The 25,303-nt window shown below is 44.7% G+C and overlaps 1 protein-coding gene across 10 annotated transcripts in view; it reads left to right on the top strand.

Moving 5' to 3' along the window:
* Nucleotides 1-25,303, top strand: part of SH3KBP1 (SH3 domain containing kinase binding protein 1) — a 335,619-nt gene that overhangs the window by 151,261 nt on the left and 159,055 nt on the right. For all 10 annotated transcript variants that reach the window (XM_032840763.1, XM_032840758.1, XM_032840760.1 and 7 more), the window contains exon 4: nucleotides 23,811-23,914. In XM_032840763.1, the coding sequence (XP_032696654.1) occupies nucleotides 23,811-23,914 (104 nt within the window). The remainder of the gene's footprint in view (nucleotides 1-23,810; nucleotides 23,915-25,303) is intronic.

Here is a 25,303-nt window from a genome sequence, read left to right as displayed (position 1 = left end):
CTGAGCTTCATTGAGAGAGCCTTTGCTAGAAAGGAAAGAATCCATTTAAGGTTCCAATTTTTCTTGCCATTGTAACTCTGTGCTGGCTATTTTTGCTCATAAATCTTTTCTGCAACTCTGATGATTTCTTTACAGAAGATTCTTAGATGTTGAATTACTGGGCGAAAGCATGTATATATTTTATGGCACTTTAAGCCATTATTATGAAATTGATTTCTTGAAGGGTTGTACCAATTTACATCACCACTAGATGATGGGAAGAGCGCTTATTAGTGTTTCAAGCTTGAATTTCTTTGATTAATAGAGTTTTTGCACATTTTCTTTCCTCTGTCATTTGTTTGTATTCTTTGCTCTCATATTGAGGTCTTTATGTTTTTCTTACTGATTAGTGTATTATTCCTTTGTCATTTCTGGCAAATTGTGCTTCCCACTTGGTTGGCTTTTGATTTTGTTTATAGCTGATTTTGAGGTACAGAAATAGTACTTTTTTAAAAAGATTTTATTTATTTATTTATTTGTCAGAGAGAGAGAGTGAGAGAGAGAGCGCGAGCGCACACAAGCAGGCAGAGTGGCAGGCAGAGGCAGAGAAAGAAGCAGGCTCCCTGCTGAGCAAGGAGCCCAGTGCGACACTCGATCCCAGGACACTGGGATCATGACCTGAGCCAAAGGCAGTGGCCTAACTAACTGAGCCACCCAGGCGTCCCAGAAATAGTACTTTTTTACGCAGATTCACATGTTGATTTTTTCCATGATTTCCCTGAATAATTTTTTTTCTTCTTTATACTGGTCTCAGTTTTAGACTTCTAATTTTTAATCTCTGTGGAATTTTGATAGATAGTATGCAGTTAGTGTGCAAGTTGATTTTTATTTTGAAACAGCCACTTTTTCAGGACCGTTTATTGAATAATCTAGCCCTTCCACAATTAATTGTGATATCTCATTTATTATATGTTATTGTATATATTAGGGCATTTTTTTCCTGGACTTTTGCTTCTGTTCCATTAATTTGTCTCACCCTTCTTGTATCAATATAGTTAACTATAGTGCCTTTATAGTACATTTTAGTATGTGATATGGATTTTGTCCTTCTGTTATCACTTCTCATTTTCAAAAATATTTTAGCTATTCTCACTTGTTTATTTTAAGATTACGTCATCAAGTTTTATTTTTAAAAAATTGTTTAAAGATTTATTTATTTATTTTAGAGTGAGGTGGTGGGGGAGAGGGAGAGAGAGAGGGAGAGAGAGACTTCTCGAGCCGACTGCCTGCTGAGTGCAGAGTCTGATGCCGGGCTCCATCCCAGGACCCTGATATCATGACCTGAACCGAAATCAAGAGTTGGCTGTTCAACCGACTGAGCCACCCAGCCACCCCGTTACCAAGTTTTTAAAAATCTCATTGGGATTGGGATTTGAATTACATTAAAACTGCACATCAATTTAGAAAGAATTGACATCTCCCCAGCTTCTTTTGTTTAATAGTTTTGTGTTGTGTCGTCTAAAATGTCTTTATGTACAATGCATAAATAAAAACTCTTTCTCAGTCTTGTTCCTCTTCCGCACACATTATCATGGACCAATTCTGGTAACTATATCACCAGATTAAAATGTACATCCCTCCTGAATGCTGAACAGCTAATTCTAGTGATCCGGTGACACAGGGCGTTACCCGGTTTAGTCAAGCGGCAGTTAATGTTGTGTTTGCACAGTCTTGCTAACTCCTGATGTCATTCCTACATAGATTGAGGTTATTGTTGGTTTTTGCAAATAGAATCTTTTCCCCCTTGTGTTTTTTTCTTATCACTGATCCACAGAAGAATTTAACTTTTGAATATTTATGTTATAATAGCTCTTTGTGGAATACTCTTGTTAATTGAAAAATGTCCTCCTTTAATATTGAGGGAATTGATAGTATTTGTCAGTCCCTAGCTTTCAGAAGGTGGATGAGAGGAAATGACAAAATGCTATATTTGAACAGATGACATTTTATTTTTATTTTTTTAAAGACCTACTTCTTTATTTGAGAGAGAGAGTGAGTGACTGAGTGAGTGGGGAGAGGGGTGGAAGGCGAAGGAGAATCTCAGGCAGACTGAGTGCAGAGCCCGATGGTGGGGCTCAGTCTTGCGACCCTGAGACCAAGACCTGATCCGAAACCAAGAGTCAGACATTCAACCGACTGAGCCGGCCAGGCGCCCCACAAATGACATTTTATAAACAAAAGTTCCTTAGCTTGGAGAGAGCTTCGCAGTTTGTATATGTAGAGAGGGACTGAGAGACTCATTCGCATCTTGGGCTAACCCATGAATGATGTGGCGGGGGGAGAAGCATCATCATAGGTCCCTTTTAAAGAGAAGGGAACCGAGGTGGGAAGAAGTGAAATGACTCACTGGCTGCAGCCATAAAGGCAGACGTGGAAAGTCTCTTGCTGCCTTCACCTCAGAAAAACACAAGCAGTAGTATGAATGATAGCATTCCAGAAAGCCTTAGTAAATAGCTGATCTGAAATGAGGATTTTTAGATACTTGTAGCTGCATTTTATTCTATTAGTACACTTATATTCTTGTGTGTGTATGTGTGTGTGTGTGTGAGTGAGTGTGTATCCATGTTTAGATTTAGATTTTTTTTTTTTTGCTAGATTATAAGCTCCTTGAAGGAAGAGACCATATTGTATTCACGTTGGAGTCAAACTTTAATTCTCAGATGGCAGTATGTACTTGTACTCAAACACCCTAACCCTCTGAGAAGTGAGTTACTGGAAAGAAAAGTACCAGAGGGAGAATAGCTTTGTATTAAGTTATATATTTAAGGAAAAATTGTTGAAATTCTGTGATTCAGAGAAATTGTCTTGGTTCCTGAGTGCCGAGGGAGAGAGAAACTTATTAAGGTTCTGTTTTAGAAAGTGGATCAAGAGAACACCTACTAAATCTAGTTCTCAGCCTGTTTATGGGCCATTAGTGGAGGGTACAAAAGCCAAATAAGTTTCCACTGGAGGAGATTTGAACCATTTTGAAAGGAGAATTTTTATGAGGGTAACTGTGTTCAAGAGAAGACTCTGAAATTTTTCCAATTTCCTAGTATAACATGAGCTGGAAGTAGGGGAATATTTCCAGGGTAAGAGCAGCTTTCATTTTTGGCATCATTTTTTAAAAAAGATTTTATTTATTTATTTGACAGAGAGAGAGAACACAAGTAGGCAGAGAGGCAGGCGGAGAGAGGGGGAAGTAGGCTCCCCACCGAGCAGACAGCCCAATGTGGGGCTCAATCCCAGGACCCTGGGATCATGACCTGAGCCGAAGGCAGAGGCTTTAACCCACTGAGCCACCCAGGTGCCCCTATTTTTGGCATCATTTTAATCTGTATTTGTTTTTTCACCCTTCCCCAAGGTTTTCTAGATAGACATGGAGAGTTCAGCTTGTTTTACGTACAGCAGTGTGTCTGCTGTTCCCTTGTTGGAGTGCGCCGGCCAGATTTAGCTTTCCCTTCCTTTCTGGGCTTTTTCGTCTCTCGTACTTGATTGCTCATCATCGCTATCGTCAGAGCCGGGGAGAGAACACGAAGATATTAATCAAAAGAGATGGTTGGATTATGTGATTATATGTTAATTTGCTCATCAGGAACCCATTATTATGAATTATCAGTGATTAGTACTGTGTTTCAGATTTCCCTTTAAGTAAGACTTGTCTGTGTAGCCAACTCCAGGTGGGTTCCTGGAGATGCTGCCGGTCTGGAGCAGGGACCCTTCCTCCGCCCCCTCCTGTAAACACTCTCTCTTGCTTCTTTCCCTTCTCCCCACCACCAGCTTGGGTGGATTCTCTGGTATTGTCATTCCTTCCGAAGGAAAATCAGATTTCCAGAATGTTTTGCTCTTGAGTTTTTCCTCTTACTCTTTTTGACCCTTTTCTAGGCCATGTTATTTTCACAGATTAAAGCAAACAAATGAGCACAAGCATGCAGTTAACGGTTATCTTTAAAAAAAGAAACACATTGTTGGGGGAAAAAAATGACATCAGTTTTATGTTTGACTTTTCGAAAGCTTTAAAGTAACTCTTTGACAGTATCACTGGGAGTAGTAGCTTGTTTCTTTTGAAGAAGTTAGCTTCCTTTGAAATTTACTTTTGACGAAATCACTGAGATATAAGATAATACATATCTATACAAAGAGAAAAAGTAACCAAGTTACTGATGTGTCTGACAACACTGTGGCCAGGGATAGGCAAACCAAAGCAAGGCAGGAGTGGAAATTCTGTATCTGTTTTGTGCATAGATATATGCTTTAAAAAATACTTCACCCTTTCCTCTTCAGCTGTGGCTCTATGGCTCTGATCTTTGTTTCATGGAATTTGAGTACAGTTCATAGTCATGTTTAAGAGCCTCTTTCCCTCTTTCTTTTTTCCTTCTATCTCTCCCTGGCTCCTTCTCCATCTCTCTCTCTCTCTTTCTCTCTTATGACTTACTCTAAGCTCCATCCCATCCTGGATCTGGTCCCTAGGCTATGTCCATGTGTGTCGTTAGCTTTTATTTCCATTGGTGCAGGCTCGACAGGAATAATATAGATCACTGCAATCCAGGGATGACCCACAGAAACCGTTTTTGCAGTTTAACTGTAAATCTTTTATTAGCAAAGCTTATGTAGGATGCATTTTAATTTTTCTCACTCCCTGCCAATCCTCTCCGGTGGGGTTGTTAATGCACTGAAAAATGACCGAACCCGGGCAGCAAGAAGGAAGGGAGGAAGGAGAGATGCAGGCATTGGCTGGGTGTTTCTGCAGGATCAATCTGTCCCTCCCTCCCCATCTTCATAAATTATGAACTGTATCGATCTGTTCATATTGATGTATGAACTCATTCTATCAAAAGCCAAAGCTGAAGTAGAAAATGGAAAGTGATCGTTTATGAGGGCTGCGTGTCAGCTTCATGCTGAAACAAAACAAAACAAAAGCCTCCCTTTCAACCCTTGGCTTGTGTGTGGCCGGAGGCAGATAGGGCCTGGGCCACCAGCAAGACTTGATAATAGTTGACAAATATCCTGTCTGTTTTCAGTGGCTTAGAACTTGACTGTCAGTTGGTAGAGGCTGGAAAACCATTGTGTTTCTTTTTCTCACTCATACTTCTACCCAGGATGGTTCAGAGGCCCTTGTTGGGGTACCCCTGAGACATGCCTGCCCTTCTCAGTTCTTCCAGCCCATAGCCATTTGGGGAAGGTCATTTCACCTTTCAAAGTGTCTGTTTCTTTATAAGCAAGTTGAAAGATTGAGAACTTTCCAGTTTTTTAAAAATAAAGATTTTATTTGAGAGAGAAAGAACAAGCGCATAAGTGGGGTGAGGGACAGAGAGAGAAGCAGACTCCCTGCCAAGCAGGGAGCCTGTTGTGCGACTCGATCCCGCAACCCTGGGATCATGACCTGAGCCGAAGGCAGACACTTAATCGACTGAGCTACTCAGGCGCCCATTTCCAGTCTTTTTTAATCTTAGGGCCCTTTCTAAAAGTTTTTGACCCTTTGGGTGGCAAATTTCTGTGTCTTCATTAGCACATAACTAGTTCTTCAGATTAGGGTCAAGGTGCTGTTTATAGATAGTCCTGCAAAGCATTTGAACCTGTATGCTTATTTTGGATAATAAGCCTTTTGGAATATTGAAAAACCATTAAGGATCCCACTCTTTTCTTTCCAACCCTTTCCAGGGTCCCCAGGAAGGAATATTGTGGCCCATGCTGCACACTCTGTGCAGTCCATTTGAGCTCCTCTAGCCAACAAACATTTATTGGATGAATCAGCTTTCCACATGACCTGTCAGAAGCTTTGGGAAAACTTGAGAGGATTCTGGCTTTTTGCTGAGAAAGCCCTATGGTGATTTTATTGAGTAGTGAAGTTAAAACAGTGTTTTGCCTTTGGTAAACCACCTATTCTTGCCCACCGCATGGCATTGCGGGCTCTTTACTCTGCTTGATTGCACGGGGTTGAGTGGGTGGTGAGCTGTGTATTCATTTTGCATTCAGCTCAGCATGCTTCAGAATCCTGTCTCCTCCAAAGGCTTTTCATTTCATCGCTATGTTTATTTCAGTGGGTGTAGGATTAAATCATTCATGGTAAATTGCATTGAATTGCAAGCCCTAGGTACCAGTTCCATCCCCTCAACTTCCTTAGGTGATGCCTGAAGACTGCTAGCGAAGTGATGACTTTCTTTTTTTTTTTTTTTTTTAAGATTTTATTTTTAAGTAATCTCTATACCCAGCATGGGGCTCGAACTCACAACCCTGAGATCAAGAGTGTCACAGTCCACTGAGTGAGCCAGCCATGCACCCCAGGGAAGAATTTCTTTCCGTTTGTTTCAAGTTTCAAAGTAAGATTTTAGTAAAGATATATAGAACGGATCAAGAAGGGAGATGAATGTATATTTGTACACGCATGTACATTGCAGCATTATTTACAATAGGCAAAAGCTGGAAGCAACTCATGTGTCCATCAGTGGATGAATAGATGAAAAAAATGTGGTGTCCGTACAGTGAGATAGTATTCAGCCTTAAGAAAGAAGAAATTCTTAAACATACTTTGACATAGATGAACCTTGAGAACTTTATTGTAAGTGAAATAAGCCAGCCATAAAAGGGCAAACACTGTAGGATTCCATTTATATGAGGTACCTGGAATAGTCATATTCACAGGGACAGAAAGCAGAGTGGCATTACCAGGGGATGGAATGAGGGCAGGAAATGGGGACTTAATGTTTAAAGGATATGCAGTTTGGGCTTGGGAAGATGAAAGAGGAAGATGGATAGTGACGATGGTTTACAGTAATGTGAATGTGTTTGATGCCACTGCGTTATACGTTTAAAAGTGGTTAAAATGGTAAATCCGATATTATGTATGTTTTACCACAATAAAAAAATGATCAAGAATAATACGACAAATACCCCATACCCTTCTCCCCACTATCAGCTAAGAAATTGTAAGCATGAAGAATTGCTGTTGGCGTGTCTCCTGTGTTACGGTGTCTCGATTTCATTGTGTGTAATTTGAGAAGTGAATGATGACTTGGGTGAGAGACTTCTGTGTCAGGAGAGCTTTTCTTCTGCTTTATTTTCCATTTGCATTTGTTATCTAAAGATAAATATGCTACAAGTAGGAAATGCATAAACTTGCTGTCCTTTAAAATTAGTGTTTCTAGAAACTTCTAAAAAGAAAATTTTTTACAAACTTCTTTTACTCTCTGGGCCTCGATGACTATGGAGAAACAGTCAAGGGAAATAACACTAAACTTAGCAGGACAGGAGACTGAGACAATAGATTTGCAGCCATTATTCTCCCTGCATGTGTGTTTTAAACATTTTTTGAGGTTCTCCTCTGTGCTGGGCATTGTATCAGTTATCTGTTGCCATAGTAATGCTGCACGACAAACAGCCACAAAACCTCAGTGGCGTACAACAGTAAGCATTTATTGCTTTTGAATCGGGGGTCAGCTGGAAGATAGCTGGGTGGCTTTTCTGATTTGGGGGTTCCTCCCACGTCTGGAGGTCAGCTAGCGTTTGGCTTGCCCTCAGCCACATGCCCGGGGTGACGGCCCTGCCCTGCATGTCTCTGCCATTACAGTGGTGGAGGTGTGGCAGAGCAGATGGAAACATTTGAGTTCTCCTGAGGCCTTTGTTTCCACCTGGCACACGGCTACTTCCTTTTCTCTTGGCTTTCCGAGATAAGTCACATGGTTGGGGAAACCTACTCTGTCTTTAAGGGAAGCACCCTAAAGCCAGGCGATGAAGGGCAAGGTTAGGAGAGGGGTGAAGAATTTGGGCTCAATGCGGTCCGTGCACCCCACCCTGTGCAGAGTGTTGTAGTTGAGACCTGTCGGCAATCCTCTTAACAGCCCCGAGCCAAGGTAGCATCGTCCTCGTATTACAGTTGGAAAAACCGAGGGTCCGAGAGGTTCTGTGACCTGTCCAAGGCCTCAGTTCTAGGGAGAGGCACAGCTTGGATTTGCACCTGGGCCTGTCCAACCTCTTCCTCCATGCTGCCTCTGGCTGACTCCACACGGCACGTTTTGTCCTCTTCCTCCGTTAGTGCCTCTTTCTGGAAATACCGACCTTGCCTTCTGTGCCTCTGTATTTGCACTCCTCACCCCCCACTACACGTCTTTTTTTGCTGTCTCCTCTTCTCCAGCTTCTTAAATGTAAGCTGCTTTTGTGGTTCTGTCTTTGGCATCTTCTGTTGTGTCTGCTTGCCTCTGGGCTCAGCCAGTGCCAGAAAGCAACAAGCCCCAAAGCTGACCTCTGGGCCAGCCCTCCCTCCTTGCTTCCCTCACCCCTCACCTCTGCTCTTAGATACCCTGTGCTGGTTAATGGTCTCTCGGCTACAAGCTGCACTTGCCCTGGCTTAACCTGGCTTAGATCATAAAGAGCTGTCCGTCTTGGGGCGCCTGGGTGGCTCAATGGGTTAAAGCCTCTGCCTTCGGCTCGAGTCATGATCCCAGGATCCTGAGATTGAGCCCCGCATCGGGCTCTCTGCTCAATGGGGAGCCTGCTTCCCCTTCTCTCTGCCTGCCTCTCTGCCTACTTGTGATCTTTGTCTGTCAAATAAATAAATAAAATCTTAAAAAAAAAAAAAAGACCTGTCCATTTTGCACAGCAGAAGTCCAGAGGCAAGGTGGGCTCCTCGGGGCCAGCTTTCTTCTCACACTGTGTTGGCTTCATGCTGTGGGCAGTGAGCAGAGCAATGGGTTTCCCTGGTTACATCTAGTGGGAGATGGGGCAGCAGGCCGGACTCTCCTGCTGCTGCTTTCTTCTGCATTTTAGCTGGTGGCATCCGCACGTCCAGTTCTTCCCATCAGCACGTGAGAGCCCTTTTTAACTTGTCCTTCTTCTTCATCCCCTTCATCATTTGTTGTTCCTCCCTTTATTTTTGAGGTTGTCACTAAGGAACTGTTTTGGGGCAGGGCTCTGGGGGGGAGGGGCTCTAGTAATCCCCAAGGAGGCCAACTCAGGTCTGCTCACAGGAGCCTAGGATTGAGCAGCTGACAGTCCTGGGCAGCAGGGGCAGGGCGAGGAGAGTGGTATGTGCGGGGTGCTGTGCCGTCCCGCCGTGGCAGTGGTAGGGCCACCTAACGCTGCCTCAGAGCCAGTCAGGGACAGTGTCCAGGAGCGTGTCACTTCAAAGCTGATGATTCCTCCTTGGCAAGGTCTCTCATCCTTAAAACAACAACAACAAACAACTCAGCCCTGGTCTCTGATTAGACCCTTATCACTTCTTGTAGACCAGAATTTGGCAAACCACAACCTGTGGGCCAAATCTGGTACTGCCTATTTTTGTAAATAAAGGTTTATTGCCACAGAGTCATCCCCCTTCGTGTATGCATGATCTGTGGCTGCTTTTCCTGTCCACCAGCAGAGTCACAGAGCTGCCATGGGGCGGCCTGGCTTGCAGAGCTGAAAATATGTCTTCTCTGGCCCTTTACAGACCAGCTTTGCCAAGCCCTGCTGTAGCCGGGCAAAAAAAGCCCGTCCCTGCCCTCTAGGAGGTTTCATCTCACAGAAGGACACTTGCTTATGTGTGATCTGTAGGAAACTTTATTAACGAAGTCTGGTGGGAAAAGATTTTTAAGTGCTGGACCAAACAATGCAGACAAAAATTAGTGTTGTGGGAGGGATTCATGCGTATTTATTTCTCTCTCCTTCCCTCTGCTGTTGCTTTCTCTAGTCCACAAACGAATCACTTTCATTTTGTTTCTTTTCTTTTCTTTTTTTTGCGCCTGCATGCACACATGCGCACAGGAGTGGCGGGTGGGGGCGGGGCAGAGGGGGAGAGAGAGTCTTAAGCAGGCTCCACGTCCAACACGGAGCCTGACACGGAGCCCAACACGGGGCTCGATCTTACAACCCTGAGATCATAACCTGATCTGAAATCAAGAGTTGGTCACTCAACTGAGCCACCCAGGTGCCCCTCCACATTCATTTTCTTGCTTCAAGATTTCTAGATTGACATTTTCTACGTTTACAATTTCTAAATTTACACTTCTCATGACACTCGGTTCCCTCCCTCTGAGGGCGAGAGTAAAGGTGCACAGCAATTTAGAAAATGAAAAGTCTGAGTATGAGATACCATCTTTTAAATGTACCCTTGCCACTCTCCCATACTTAAAAAGAATGTAGGACTTGCTTTAATAAAGGAGAAAAACCTTTATTTGCTTTGAACAAAGAACTAATATGTGCACTACTAATCTCTTTGCTTGAAAAAAAGTCTGCTGAGAAACCTTCCCTCATAGTAGCCTAGTCCCTTCATCTGCACTGCTCATTCGCGTCTAGAATCCCATCCTTTTCTGGATGACACCTGTCTAGAAGGACCTTGACATCAAAACCACTTGCAGGCCCTAGAGGAAGCTCCCCCACCCTGTAATGGGCTTTGTTGTTCTGATGACCACAGACTTGCCGCCTTGGAACGCAGCTTGTGTGCTAGTGTGTTGTGTAAACCTCCCTGCTCTCTCTCTCTTTTTTTTTTTTTTTTAAGATTTGAGCAGTAATTTTCTTTTAGACTCAGCCTGCTTTCTTAGTTAGACTTAGTATTAAAATAATACATGGTTAGTGTAAAAACGTAATATAGGGGCACCTGGGTGGCTCAGTGGGTTAAGTGTCTGACTCTTGATTTCAGATCAGGTCATGATCTCAGGGCCGTGAGATCGAGCTCCCTTGCCACCCCGGTCAGGCTGTGCCCTGGGTGTGGAGTCTGTTTGAGATCCTCTATCTCCCTTTCCCTCTCCCCTCCCCTTGCTCTCTCTCACTCTCTCTCTTTCTCAAAAAACAAAACAAAATAAAACAAAACAAAAGCTTAATACAGGAAAGTCAGGGTATAAAGAATCACATAACCGCCCCCACGTACACTCTACAGGGAAGACCTAGCTCACGGTTATCTTATCGAATCTCCACATGCATACATACATACATACATTTGGATGAATCAGAAGATATCGCAGATAGTCGACCATAAACTGTCAATTTCAGATAGCATGACCTAATCCAAACACATAGTGATGCAGACTTGTTGGTATTTTTTAAAAAAATACTGATGGGATCTTGGTATTTATTCTGTATCATGATTTGTTAAGCTAGGTCGAAGAGAACCTTGGAGATCTTGCCATACTTGGCATAGTTCATTTAGAGCTACGCCCCTCCTGAATAGTCCACGTGTTACACCACGAGTAGACTAACCATCCCCTGGTTAAAGGACATTTAGGATGATTCAGGTTTTTCACTATTCTAAATAATGTAGCATTGAACATTTTGATATATCTTTGTATATTTCATGTAAGTTATCTAAAGTATAACTTTCTAAAAGTGAAATTGCTGGTTTTCTTATTTAAAAAATTTTTTTGGAAGAATTGGTCAGATGCCTCCAATCTCAATTGGACTTTCTGACCCTATGGTCCTTCATCCTCTAGGGATACCCCAAAGATGGGACTGCAGTGGAAGTCAGGCAGCCCCTCCAGACAAACCCTGTGCAGTTGCAAGCCCTGGCACAAACTTCCCTCTCCGTTCACGAAACATTTGTGCACTTGCCACCCCGCGGGCACTAGAGACTCGCAGGCAGGGAATGACAGCACAGCGGATGAAGGCTGGAAGGAAGAGGTGTGGGTACAGGGTAGCCCAAGTGACCACTTCATCCCTGGTCAGGGAGGGAACCTTGTAGTGCCTTTCGTAAGTTCAGTAGCTAGCAAAGAAAGAGAAATGCTGGGCTCAGTTGGAGTGGGGACACTGAGGTTTTGGAAGGCGTCAGCATGCAAATGAGCTGTCCTGGCCTTCATGGAAGGGAGTGTGGGCACAGAGCTCAGCTGAGCCCAGGCGCCAGATGACAGAGCTCTAGCCAGCCACTGACCTGGGTAATAAGAGGGCCCTTGGCAAGCAGCCTCCTGAAGGCTGTGCCACACGGCTACTCAGGGATCAGGACCCGTGATGTTGCCTCGTGTGGTTCTTTTGTTGTGATGTGCTTTTCCAAAGCCAGTGAAACATTCCAACAGACAGAGTCCAAATGTTCCATTTACTGCCCTATTTCATATGCATAATTCCCCCACTTATCCCTATGTGTTTTCTTGCAGACTATAGTCTTGAGAACAGGGATTAGGAGTTCTTAGCTTTTTTTTTTTTGGAAACTACTGTACAATCTGTCAGTCTGGTGAAGCCTGTGACCTCTCCTCAGAATAATGTTTGTACATGAATAAAATAAAACCCGTAGGATTGCAAAGGAAACCAATTATACTGTAATACAGTTACCAAAATACTACAAAAACATAAGGAATACATATTTCTGTATGGATGCATTAATAGCAGGATCCAGCAGTGGGTCTAGAAGCTATCATAATTTTGAAGTAAGGGTAAGTATAAATGATACTTCATGATAACTGCAGTGACCGGGATGAGAAATGAAAAGATACTATCCACATGGAAGCAAATCAGTAAAATCCCCAGGTGCTGCCAGTACCAGTACGGTTCGTTGCCTCATATGTGTAGTGAAAAGAAAGGTCAGATTTCAGTTAGAGGATAGTCAAATTAAAGATATGATTTTCTTCCCACCCATGTTCAGACCCCTGAATTAACTCTGTCCATGAACCCCCATTAAGAATCTCTGCTTTAAGATACAGAAGAAGGAATTGTGGGGACGCACACCTCCCCTTTGCATCAAGAAAATTCATAAAATGCCCAGGCTCCCCCCCCTCTTGATTCTGATGGGGATGAGAAGGGAAATTGTATTAAAAACGAGTCAAAATTAGGAAAAAAAAAACACATTTCGGCTAGCTGCAATAAAGATCTTTTCCCTTCTGCCTCAAGAGAGAAATGTGGAATCTTCTGTCCCAGGACAATGGCTGTTTGGGGTACTGATTTTAAAGAACTGGGAGACTCTAGATTTGTTTGTGCTCTCTCAGCATAGGCAAGGGAGATGACCCCCCAGATGAGGATCTCTCAGATTGTAGACCTTTGCTACACCTCCTAGTGGGCATGTGCTCACGCACACTTCCCTCTCCCTTCTCTTGTTCCCGCCCTCACTCCCTCCCCTTAACTGTAAAAGTTAGGGGTCTGATCTATTCATCAGCCACAAAGTTTGAGAATGCCTCTAAAAATAGATGTGTTAAAGGGAGTGTGTTGGATAGAAGGGAGAAATCTTGTTTATGCTCAACAAATAACTTATATTTAGAATCTTCCTTCAGTTTTTCCTTTGAAAATCTGTATTCTCATTTCACTTGAATGACTCTGCATGGAGCATTTAAAAGTAGATCAAACAAAGCCCTATAAATATGTTGAGTTCTTTTGGGCATTTTGCCAAAATAAGTCTTGCTAAAGCAGAGAAAAGCAATGTGCTTTATGTATTAGATTTTCTTTTCTGAACATCCAGACTCCATCCCCCAGAGACATGGGGCCCTGGACTGGGGAAGTCAGAGCAGGGACACTTGGGGAAGTGTCTCCTGCTATGGTCTGCTGTGTGTTGGGTCATTTAGATTAACGGCATCCTGAAAGGCCAAAGCCACCCCCTGTGACCAGCCTAGAGAAAGGGGAAGACCCGAAGACTGATTAGAGACATCACTGACTGTGTCTTCCAGTAGGATTCCTTTATCTTGCTCTGATGGTAAAGGAAGGATGGTGAAAAGAAATTTAGTTGCGCTGGCATAAATCATTAACACGGCTGCCTTTTAACAAATTCACGAATGACAAGATAAGTGGAGAAAAGGGTGGGCATCAGGTGGCCGCAGACCCTTCTGTGAAGTAGGCCTGAACCCGTCACTGCAGGGGGAGAGGTAAGAAAACTGCGGTGAAGGCCATGAAGTGGCAGAGAGCATGAGGTGGTCACAGAGCTGGGTCCTCTAGATTGGATGTCTCTCCTGTGTCGTGAAGCCCCAGACACTCTTTGTGCCTTTAGTGCTATCGGTGTGGACCCCGGGTGCATGGGCTGTAAATCCAAGTTATATGTCCTCTCTATAGCCTAACTCATGGACCACCGATAGAAAATGGTTGAGCGTGAGGGCATTATGGTGGTAGAAGTTCTTCACGTCCTTGGTACCCGAATTATAGATGTGGCTTCTCAGGGACTATCAGGTATTAACATTGAAAATATCCAGAGGCAACATCTCTTTAACACTGGAAATATCAGAGGCAGCAGAAGCCCAGTTTATGTAATGGATGGTCCCTTTCTGTATCACACTAGTGGAAGAAAGTTGACGGCTTTGATCATAGGTTAACTGACTGACTTTAAGACTAACTTCAGTGGCTTTTTTAAAACAGGACATTAGACTCCGAAGCCTGTAGGACTGAAGGAAGACTAGATCAGGGATTTGTGTCCCGCCCTCTGCTTCTACATCAGTAAGAGAGAGTGGGCATTTGTGATGAAATGGCATCCTCATAACCATCACGAGGAGTGTGTGGGTGTGGGGAGAAGAGTGGCATTTGTCGAAGAAGGTATGCAGGAATGAGTTGACAGGTGTCAGAACTGAAGGGGCCCAGGCAAACAGACGAGGCCGCTCAGCAGGGGTTCATGACTGCTGGGATGAGGGCAGGGCTGGGGGGGGGGCAGTGGCTGGGGTTGGGGAGCCCAGACGAGGTGCCCCCGTGGCTGGGTGTGTGCGTGTTCCTGTGAGTGAGTGGGCGTGAGCAGGCTCAGAAGACAGACACAGAGCCCCACGACCTCCATGGCCCCCAGCCGCTGGGAGGGAGATGGCCCGTCTGGGCTGTGTGGTGTGCGTGGTCAGGCCAGGAAAAAATGAGCAGGCATCCATAAGCAATAGGGTGTGATGGGGCTCTTTGGGCTTTTGTAACAGCATCTGACCAGAGTAATACGTAGTGCAGGCTACAGGTGTGGAGCTGTTTCTCTGGCTCACACCTCCTGCTGTCTCCATGGACCAGCCATAACCAGTTGAGACCCCCCCCCCTCTTGACATTCAGCCTGTGACACCACTTTTCCATCCGATTCAACTGGTATTTATTTATTTACTTGGAGAATAGGAACTAAGTTTACTATTAATGTCATCAAAGCATAATCAGAAAAAATGTACATTTCATAACGCATGATAATTATTTTAATAAGCAAACGTAATGATTTTTTAAAAATTATTACAGTGTATTATTACATGCTCTTTGTAAAAACAAGAAACATTTATGTGAGTCTCTCTTTACACTCTCCTAATCCCCCTTTCCAAAAATACCAGTTAATTTGGGGCATACCCTTCCATACCCTTTTCTGTGCTTGCACAACCAGGTTCTTGTACATACATCCCTTCTTTCAATTATTTAATTCTGTCAGTCCTTCACATATTAATTGAATGTTGGATGAATCCATTTATTCATTAATATTTCTTGAGCGCATACTCTGTGACTAGTTTTTGGGTGATTGAAGTAAATCAGGGTCCAGAGTGGAGGTTATAGAAGGAAGGAGGGAATGTGTATGTGTTTACAATGTTGGGAGAACATCGCACCCTTTATGTGATTTTCCCTTTTAATTTAACATATTATGGAGACCTTTTACATGTCAGTACAGGCAGAACTGCTTGCTCAATTTAAAAGGCTGCTTGGTTTCCCATGGCCTGGCTATACCATGTGGCCATTCCCTTTCAGTGGGCATTCAGGATGTTTCCTGTGTAGGTCTCTGGCCATATCAGCATTTGCTACGAGAAACACTGCTGCCCTGAACTTTCTTAAACAGGTATCTCTCCCTACTTAGTTATTTTCTCTCTTCTCTTGGGACTAAATTTAAAATCAAATATACGTAATTTCTTGCTCAGTTGTATCCCTGCTCTGTCATTGGGTATGGGTGATTGAGCGCAGACCGTAACCTTAGAAGAAAGCATTTAGGAGTGTATCAGGCATTGTTTAATGCTTCAGACTACATTGTTGGAGAATGTGGCCCTTTTGACCCCGTGGCAAGATGACGGCCACCATCTTTCTATCCCTATAGCTGCAACAATTCAAGGTGGCATCAGCTTTAAAAAAAAAATTGTGGTGAAATACACATAATGTAAAATTTACCATCTTAACTGTGTTGGCATTGGCTTTTAAGCATGTGTGGGCGGGTGCCCTGTTTAACACCAGGTTGAGGCTTTAACTCTTTCCCTCTACCCTTTCTGTCCTTCTCCAGCATCCCTCTGACTGTCTAAAAAATGTTTGTTCCCAAAACAGTGACCCACAGACAGAATGTGGAATAGGTACTCATTAGTTCATTCATCCATCGATCATCAAGGATGGATTGGGTGTCTGCTCTAACAGCCCCTGAGCTAGGTGCTGGGGATCAAAGACAAGTTAGAGAGGGTCATTGACCCCCAAAGGGAACAACTGAAACCCATCAACTAATGATGAGACTGTGTATCTGTGTGTAGGATTCCTTCCATCATGTTTTTTAGATCTTTGTCTCTCATTGTCTTCTTTTGGGCTATCTGCCTGCTTCTAGGCTCCCTCCCCCAAGCCCATCTGCACACCACTGACCCCAGCCACTTCTTTCTACAGCACCGTTCTCATCACATCTTATAGTCATTTCTCTGTCCAGAAACCTCCTCTGGGCAAGTTCTCATCCCTAGCTCGTCATCTGAAGTCCCCCAGAAATGCACAGCTAATGTGCCTTCCTGGTATTATTTACCCTGAGTTCATGGAAGAAGAGGGCTGTTGACCATGACTTATTAACGCATGGGCCTCACACAAGTTTTCCAGCCTTTCTTTGCCCTTTCATAAAGATGGGAGCAGCATCCCTCACCTCACAGGGTCAGTCAAGAACTTGAGGGAAGGCATGTAATATGCCTAGCTCAGTTCTTGGCACATGGCAGACACCTCATCAATGTTTGTCTCCATCTCCAACAGGACTCAGTGGATTTTCCTTTGGTGACTTTTGACTTGACCTGCCACCCTTCCTATCCCCCATGGTATGGGGCCCTCATAGATGGTTCCCTACTGATTCTACATTTTCCTCCTATATTCTGGGAGATTGGGAACAAATGAGCACTGGCATAGCTATAACCTGTTTTCAGATGAACCTTCCCTTTGAAGTAGCAGGCAAATGGATTAACAGTTTTCTGCCATGCACAGACGTTGACTATAGGCAGTCCTAAGAGAATCAAGGAGGCTCATCTCCAGGGACCAAATAGTTCTGGTTAATTAAATACCATACATTTTCACTGTAACCATCCGGCCAGAGCCAGAGGGGTTTGGCAAGAAAGACCCACAAGTTCCTCATTTTTCTGGCATGCCTTCAAACTCTGAAGTATCCTCCTCTTCCTCTGAGTTACGTTGCGTTGGAACAGGATGAGGATTGGGAATTTTCCCAGCAAATGGTACGATGCTGGGTCTGGTGAGATCAGTCATTTACCTTTCTCTCTTCCCCTGCACCTCAAATCCACTGGGTGTTTCAATTAAAAAGGGGTGAGTCTCCACATTTATTTAGTTTACTTTGTATTGTCTTTCTATCTTGAAATAGGAAAGGCCCTTTACATAAATTGAGGTTTCTGACTCAAGAACAGCCTCTTCAGGAATCTGGAATGTGCTCAGTTAAGTTGGGGAGCTGCTGCACCCCCAGCAGTGGTGGCTAATGGATCCCAGAAGCGACCACCATCTTTCCCATCCCTCACTCTCCCAGGAGCACACTTTCAGAGTCAGAGGCTGTTTGGTAAGACTTTTCTGAAGTTCTGTGAGATGAAAATCAGTGTGGCACCATTCACCTGGGTTCTGTATTAGCCTAATATTGCTAGATGAGCTTGATTTTTCTCTCTCTCGGGAGAAGAAGCTGAATGTAGAACACTTATAGCACGTTCCCGGAAAATCCCATTTGTTTTTGGATAACCGATCTGTCTAGATGTCTCTTGACCCTGACCATTTGTTAGATTCGCCTGAGGAGCTCTTAAAATACAGAAACCCAGACCATTGCTAAAGGGTGGGGCCTGGGCATCTGTAATTTTCCTCTCTCCCCAAATTTTTATTTAGAAAAATTTCAAATGTACAGAAAAGTTGTAACGGAATTACAATGAACATCCATCTGGATTCCCCCATTATTAGCACTCTGCCACATTTGTTTTCTCACTCTCTCTGTGTGTATGTATATGTATATGCACGTGCGTGCATATATGCACGCGCGTGCACGCGCACACACACACACACACACACACACTCCTTTTTTCCTTTAACAATTTGAAAGTAAGTTACAGATATCAGGACACTTGATCCCTAAACACTTGGAAACAAGGACATTCTCCTCTGTAACTGCAACAGGGTGAGCACATGCAGGAAATGTAAAGTTAATATAATGCTATCATCTAGTATTGGTCCATATTTAGATTGCCCCAGTTCTCCCAACAATGCCCTTTATAACCCTTTAAAAACCCCAAGTGCAATTAAGGGTCACATTATATTTAGCTGTTGTGTCTCTTTACTATTTTTAAATCTAGAACAGTTTCCTAGCCTTTAAAAAATTGTATGTGATAGTGACTTAAGGTTTTTTTTTTTGAAGAATCAGGTCAGTTTCTGTAGACTGTCATCATTTTCGATTTGCATGATTATTTTCTCACAGTCAGATGTAGGTTAAATGTTTGGGGTGGGAGCATTCTACAGGTGATGTTAAGTCTTTCTTCATGCATCACGTGAGTGTCATTATTGACGATGTGAGCTTTAAGACTGTATCTGTCCGGTTTCTCCATTCTAAGAGGACTGTTTTCCTTTTGTAATTAATAAATAATCTCTGGAGAGATACTCTTGAGACTGTTTACATATCCTAATCCCCAACAAGGTTTCACCCAGTGGTTTTAACCACCATTGATTCTGGCCAGAATCACTGGCTGCTTATGATGCCTGTAAAGTGATGATTGTCTGTTTCTATCATTTCTCCATTTATTAGCTGACATTCTTTTTTTTTTTTTAAAGATTTTATTTATTTACGAGAGAGAGAGAACATGAGGGAGAGTGAGAGCATGAGCAGGAGGGAGGTGCAGAGGAAGAGGGAGAAGCAGACTCCCTGCTGAGCAGGAAGCCAGATATCGGCAGTAATCATGACTTGAGCAGAAGGCAAATGCTTAACTGACTGAGCCACCCAGGCATCCCTGACATCCTTTGTCTAAAGGAGAGCTTTTGCCTCTTGCCCTGCCCTTATCTATCTAATCTTATCCATTCACCTAGCTAGGTAGCTATCACCCTAGCTACCTATTGAACTTATCAGTCTGGGCTCATGAATTATTTGGAAATGCACAAGTGATAATACAACCCTCAGTACAAGCTGTTACTCTCCTAGATTTGGCCAATGGAAGCCCCACCAGCTGATCTCTGTGGCCTTTGGAAAGTACCCCTCGAGTGTTTGAGCACCTTCACTGATGTTAGCATTAGCCGATATTCTGTTCTCGCTTGGTGTTCTTTTTGCCCCAGCGCTGGAAGAAGCCATGAACCTGTGGAGACTTAGTTCCCCAGGACCGCTACTGAGGTTCTGAAAGCTCCCAGGTGCCAAGATTGAGAAGCACTGGTTAGAGTCCTCTAAAGGGAGATTACCTGTTCCCACAAGGTATTTTCTCCTTGTCATCCATTATGACCCGTTGTCCCCTGTAATTAATGGCATTGATTTGTTACTGAAGTTTAGAGTTTTGGGGGGAGGCGTCCCTGGTGATTCAGGCCCTTGTGGTTGCGCTAGTGTTCTGTCATGGGGGATATGAGACATTACAAAAAAAAAAAAAAAAAGGCTGTGTGAGTGTTGAAAGTTTTCAGTTGACCCAAAGACTTCTTTCTACTACTGCATTATTTATTGTTGTATTTTTTGGTCATTGAAGTTTTCACAAGTTGTAAAACCTCAGGAGATGCTAAAATATAGATAAGTTTCTAAGGATGGGCCATGGCGCCCTTTTTAGTTTCTGCTCTGTCATTTTTAGAGAGTGTGCTTGTACTTCATTTCCTCCCCTTCCAGCCAGTTTTCTTTCATTAAAATATCCAGCAGCTCTAGCCTCAGTATCCAGCAGCTGTAAGGAAATGCTCCTGATTTGTGGGTTTTCACTTCCTGCTTTCACATCTTAACCGCATCCCACGTTGGCCCAGTGAGTCCTTTCTGCTGTCTCAGGACCCATAGCTGAGAATTCTTAAGAACAGTCAGACGTGGGAGGCAGTGGCCCTGGACTTGCCTCCCCTCGAGCAGTTAGACCTCTGGTAAAACACTCAATCTCTGTGTTTTTCCCTGCTTGGAAAAAGGGGGTTGGGTGTGAGGATTAGGTGGGGTAGTACCTATGCGGTACTCAGCAGTCTTTGGCACACAGTAGGTGCTCAATAAATGCTAGATGTTATTATTTTATTACACAAAGCTGGCCATGAATATAAGGGTGGGAATGAACAAGACCTAGTGTGGACATTGCAGATGTGCCTGCCTTGGCGTCCGTGGCCTGTGTTTCGACATCTGAGTGCATGGCCAGGTGTGTATGTGGCCATTGTGTGGTATGGCAATGAAGGAGAGACCTGTAAGGTGTACCCTGTCAAGTCTGCCTTGTCCATACATTTTTTTGGTGGGCCGTGTGCGCATATACGCTCGCATGTCCGTAAAACCTGCATGTGTTACTTCTTGCGGTTGTGTCTTAGGAGTTAAGTGGTCCTACCTAGAAAACACACGCAGTGGCAAAGGACGGTGGCAATGGCCCTGACACGAAGGAGGGAGAACATATGTACTCTCTTCTTTCTAGTTGTTCTGATACTGATTTGTATTGTTGGCCATGATCAGCAAATGCGTTTAAATTTTTTTCAAGACCCAGTTTATTCCATAGAAAAAAAGCCCAAAGTAATGTGTGAGAATGAGTTCATGTGGATTGGGCTCTGGGAGTGAAGGTGGTAGCTCAAGTTCAGGGATGCTAAGCCACGGCCTTAGGCAAGTCATCCTTATTCTTCTCCAGTTTGTAGCAACTATTGGAGGGAGATGACATTGTCATCTATGTACCTCCTCAAGGGAGGTCAAGACTGAGTAGTAAACATCAATGAAATGCTGGGGTGGGGGGAAATAGCCAATGACATCCTTAAACTCCCTTAAATGTTGGATGGACAGAGGCACCTGAAATGCAGTGTCTCTTGACATTGGCCACCCACCTTGAACTGGGTTTTAGATTGGGTAGATCTGGCAAACAAGACTGGAACGGTGAAGTGCAGAAGTTGAGGCCTAGAAGAGCAGCGGTCTGGGAATTCGCATGAAAACCTGAGGCTCTGTTACACAGTGTCGCACAAAGCAATTAAGTTCAGATTACAGAGAATGTGGGACGAGATGTAAACAGCATCGGCTCGTCCAACGTTGAAGGAGAGCTCTGAACTCAGGCCAAGCAGATACTGTGGCTCACTAGCTCGGTGTCCTTGCATAAGTCACTGAACCCCGATTTTCTCATTTGCAAAATGGTTGCTCATTCTGGCTCCTTTCCGTTTCATTTTAACTCAGGTGGTGGCAGGGTGAGATTGGATGATGGATAGCAGAAGTGCTTTAGAAAAGACCACAAGTTATCCCAGTGCTGCAAGGAATAACTGTTTCTGCCCAGGGTCAGTTCAGGTGGCCTTTACCATCAGCAACCCCTGCATACGTCGCTCTGGGGCTTGCTTTTCTTGGTCCTGTATGTTGGCGATGTGTTTGATAGGACTTGGTGCCACCAACGAAATAACCTTCTTAGAGGCTTTTAAGAACTATTGATTAGCCTGGCAGATAGAAACTAGTAAACGTGTCATTCTTCTGATACCAGACAGGGCTTTAGAGAAGTTGGAGGCAGAGACTCGGGTCAAGAGCAATCTGATTATTCTGTTCCAGGTCCCGAGTCTGCAGCGTTAGTCTCTCCTTGAAGAAGTCATCACTCTCTCTTTTGCCATTTGTGTAGCACCGGGTTACATGCTATTGTTTACAGAGGGTTTTATAAAGAAATGAACTTACATGTAACCACATTTTATGATTTCAGCCAGCACTGGCTGTTCAGATGTTATTTTCAAGTCACTTTTGTCCGGACTGGTGGCTTCTCTGCTTGTGCGTTAGGTTTCAGAGGTTTGCGTGTTGACTTGTTCTGCGTTTAGATTTGTATGTGCAGCGTTTGCTTTTACCATAACATCTAGCAGATAAAGCTCTTCACCCATTTAGGGTAGAACTTCATCTTAAGAGGTGTCTGGCGGGGGGCAGGGAGTCACAGGGAGAAGGAGGTGGGTGCCGAGGTCGCCTTGCCATCGTCTTGACCTTCTGAGCTAGAACGGGGAATCCGTACCCTTTACAATAAGAGGGCTGTGTTTGCCTCTCATTTCATCGGACACCGTGGAATCACGGGAGAGTGCTTGGCCCCGGACTACCACTCTTCCTCACTGGCCACCAGGGAGAAGCCAGCTGGGATGCGCCTTCTCTGCCCGGGAGAGTCGGGTCCTCTGTGGGTCGCCCTGTGCCGCCTGCGGACAGCGCTGGCGGCACCTGGCAGTCAGCCCGAGAGCTCTGCCTTTGTTCTCATCAGGCCCAGGCGGCTTGTGGTTTTGTACGAAGGGGTGGAGTGTATTTGTACAGTTGCCAAAGATGTGATTAGACAAGATATCGATTCTGAACTTCTGCCCCCTTTCTTCTGTTTGACTCGGTTCTTCCGTACTGAGGTTCAGGCAGAGAAAAATGGAGCGGAGAGATCTAGGCCACTGGCTTTTGAAACATATTGATCAGTGAGCCCATCGGTTGGAGCAAAGACCTTCCCCTTTGTATGACGTCATGCTGCATGGGGGCCTCCCTGTGGCCTGTGATCACTCCTGCAGGGATTTGCTTTCGCAGGGAAAAGACTAGAAAAGGAGAAGAATCACTGTAGGCAGTATCCAAAAATAATATCAGCATTTCTAAATGTGTTTCCTTGAAGTCGTTGATCCCTTTGGTTTTCTAGGCCATGTGGTGGCAGGAGGGAACAGTGTGAGGTGGTCAGCCTTGAGCGACAAACTTTGGAGCAACGCGGGTGTCACTTCTTCTCTGCTATCCACCTCTCCCCGGCTTGGGCCTCCGCTGCTGCCTATCTGTCTGTCTCCCTACCCCACCCCCATCACACATACCACATGCATGTTCTTTCTGCCCACGGTGCATGTCTGTGGTGTGGACAGTTGCATCTGTACTTGAACCAGCTCTAAGCCAGGGCCTCCCAGTTGGGCCGCTCTGGGTGAGTGAGATGCTGTGCCCTTGAGTGCCCTCCGGTCAAGTGAAGTGTGGTTCTGGCTTTTATCTTGATTTGCCTGGGTTGGCTCTGTGTGAGCAGCCAGGGATCCTGCTAATGGGTCCCCTGGGACAGAGGGAAGAGGACCGAAGTGGATTTGTTGAAGCCCTGTGGGGCATTTGAAATGGCACCAAGGGCAGGCTGAAATCTACTAGCCTTTGCTTATCACGCCTGAGTTCCAGCGTGTTGAAAGGGTGATGATTAGTAAGAAAAAGGCCAGGCTACTTTATCTTTTCCTTTGCACATTTGGGAAAAATTTCCTCTGCCTTGCTAGCATTAGAAGCAGACCATTCTTTTTATTCTACCATATCACATCAGCTTCCATTAAAAATCAACAGCAGCAAGTACAAAGCCCCATCCGTGGAAAAGCGTTTAAGGCAACAATGTGCTCCAGCGCTTCAGGGGAGGGCTTCTTGCCTTCTGCACCAACGGATCGGTTTCTCATACCCATGCCTTTCTGACCCAGCAGCTTTTAAAAGACCAAGAAGCATTGCTCTGCTTTCTACTGCCTCTCTCTGAGACCAGAGCTGCCGTGCCTCTAGCCATGTCCCAGAGAGCATATTTGAGACAAGTCAGCTTAATTTGCCTGCATGCCTAGGAAGCCTCTCTTTAAAAGCCAGTTTTAAGCCAAGAGCTGTGTCTAAATATTTTGCTTTTCCCATTCAGGCGAGCGACGGAGGCGCCGCTGCCAGGTGGCATTCAGCTACCTGCCCCAGAATGACGATGAGCTTGAGCTGAAGGTCGGCGACATCATAGAGGTGGTAGGAGAGGTAAGTGTGCCAGGCGGATGGGTGGGTGACCTCGTGCGGGCACTCAGGACCCGCCCCTGGTTGGCCTTGCTGTGGCGAATGTTAGAGCCTAAAGAGACCTTAGACGCTATCTGGCTGAGTCTCTTCCCTGAGGAACTGGGTTCCCAGACAGGAATGCTGCCAAGCCCATTAGGAGCAGGTGTGGGCCATTTGAAATTACAGCCTTTCTCACACAGTGGACAAGGGCTTCTGAGATCCCGGGCCACTGCCACAGCTCTTCTCCTCTACTTCAACTGCCAGTAGACTCTGGCTCTGCAGAGTGACCCTGAGTCGTCTCTTGAGCATGAATTCAGTATTCATCGTGGGGGACACTGTGGATTCAAAAGGAAGGAGAAGAAGGGACATTTATAGAAGACTAGTAGTATGTGACAGGTGTGACAAGGTTCTTTACACATTGGCCCATCGGGTGGCCCATCGCAAGCACTTCGTTTTGTGGATAAGAAAAGAGGCTCGAGAGACTCTAGAAGGAAAAAAAAAGAGAGAGACCCTGGAAGAGTCAGGGCTGAGGTTGGAGCCAGGCCCACCTGGCTGGAGACCCATTGTTCCCTCCACTGCACCGCATTCCCTTATTGCTGCTTGGTCCTGGGTACTCGGGGCCACGCCTGCTGGTGGAGTGTCCCACCATGCACTGACACGGGCCTCTCGGGCTCCGCTCCCCTGTCCTGGGCAATCCTGGGCTTCAGACTTAGAACCTTATCATTCATTCTGATTCAACTCATGTGTCTATATATAGAAATACAGTTCTCTGAGAGCTTTGGTTTCATGAGTACCACTGGACCTTATAGAAACCCATGATCAAAAAAAGAAGCTAGAAGTCAAGGAGGGGATTAAGTGAACTGTGACTTGGGTCCAAGTAGCAGGGCTGAGGCCTAGCCACCAGATTCCCTGATGCTTATATAAACATAAAGTGAGCATGAGTCAAAGTTTTATTTAACTCATTAACGAGGGGATCTGCAAGATGGTACGGTTGGCTCAAAGAGAATTGTGGAAGAGTATAATGACTGAGAGAGGAAACACTTGATTCCCATTGCTAAGGCAGATGCAGAAGTACATACTACCCCACAGGGCAGTACACCACAGCCTTTGAGGTTGTCTCTTCTCAGGGATAAGGCACTTGCATCTCCGGCTGTCCCGATTTACTTTCATTGCTATCTGAACAGAATCATTCTCATCACTTTTGGTTTTCTGCCGGTTAACATCCACACTAAGGGAATCACAGTGAATAGGGTGTCAGACAAAGATACATATCTCTCGAGAATCAGTTACTGGGACTCCCCAGTGTGGCACTGGGAGGACACAAAATAACCCCTATCGCCTATTTCCTAGTTTTGGAGAATTTGTATTAATAGG

Source organism: Lontra canadensis, unplaced genomic scaffold, assembly GCF_010015895.1.
Source record: "Lontra canadensis isolate GAN:19392208 unplaced genomic scaffold, GSC_riverotter_1.0 scaffold116, whole genome shotgun sequence".
NCBI lineage: Eukaryota > Metazoa > Chordata > Mammalia > Carnivora > Mustelidae > Lontra > Lontra canadensis.
This window is presented reverse-complemented; position numbering and strand designations above follow the sequence as displayed.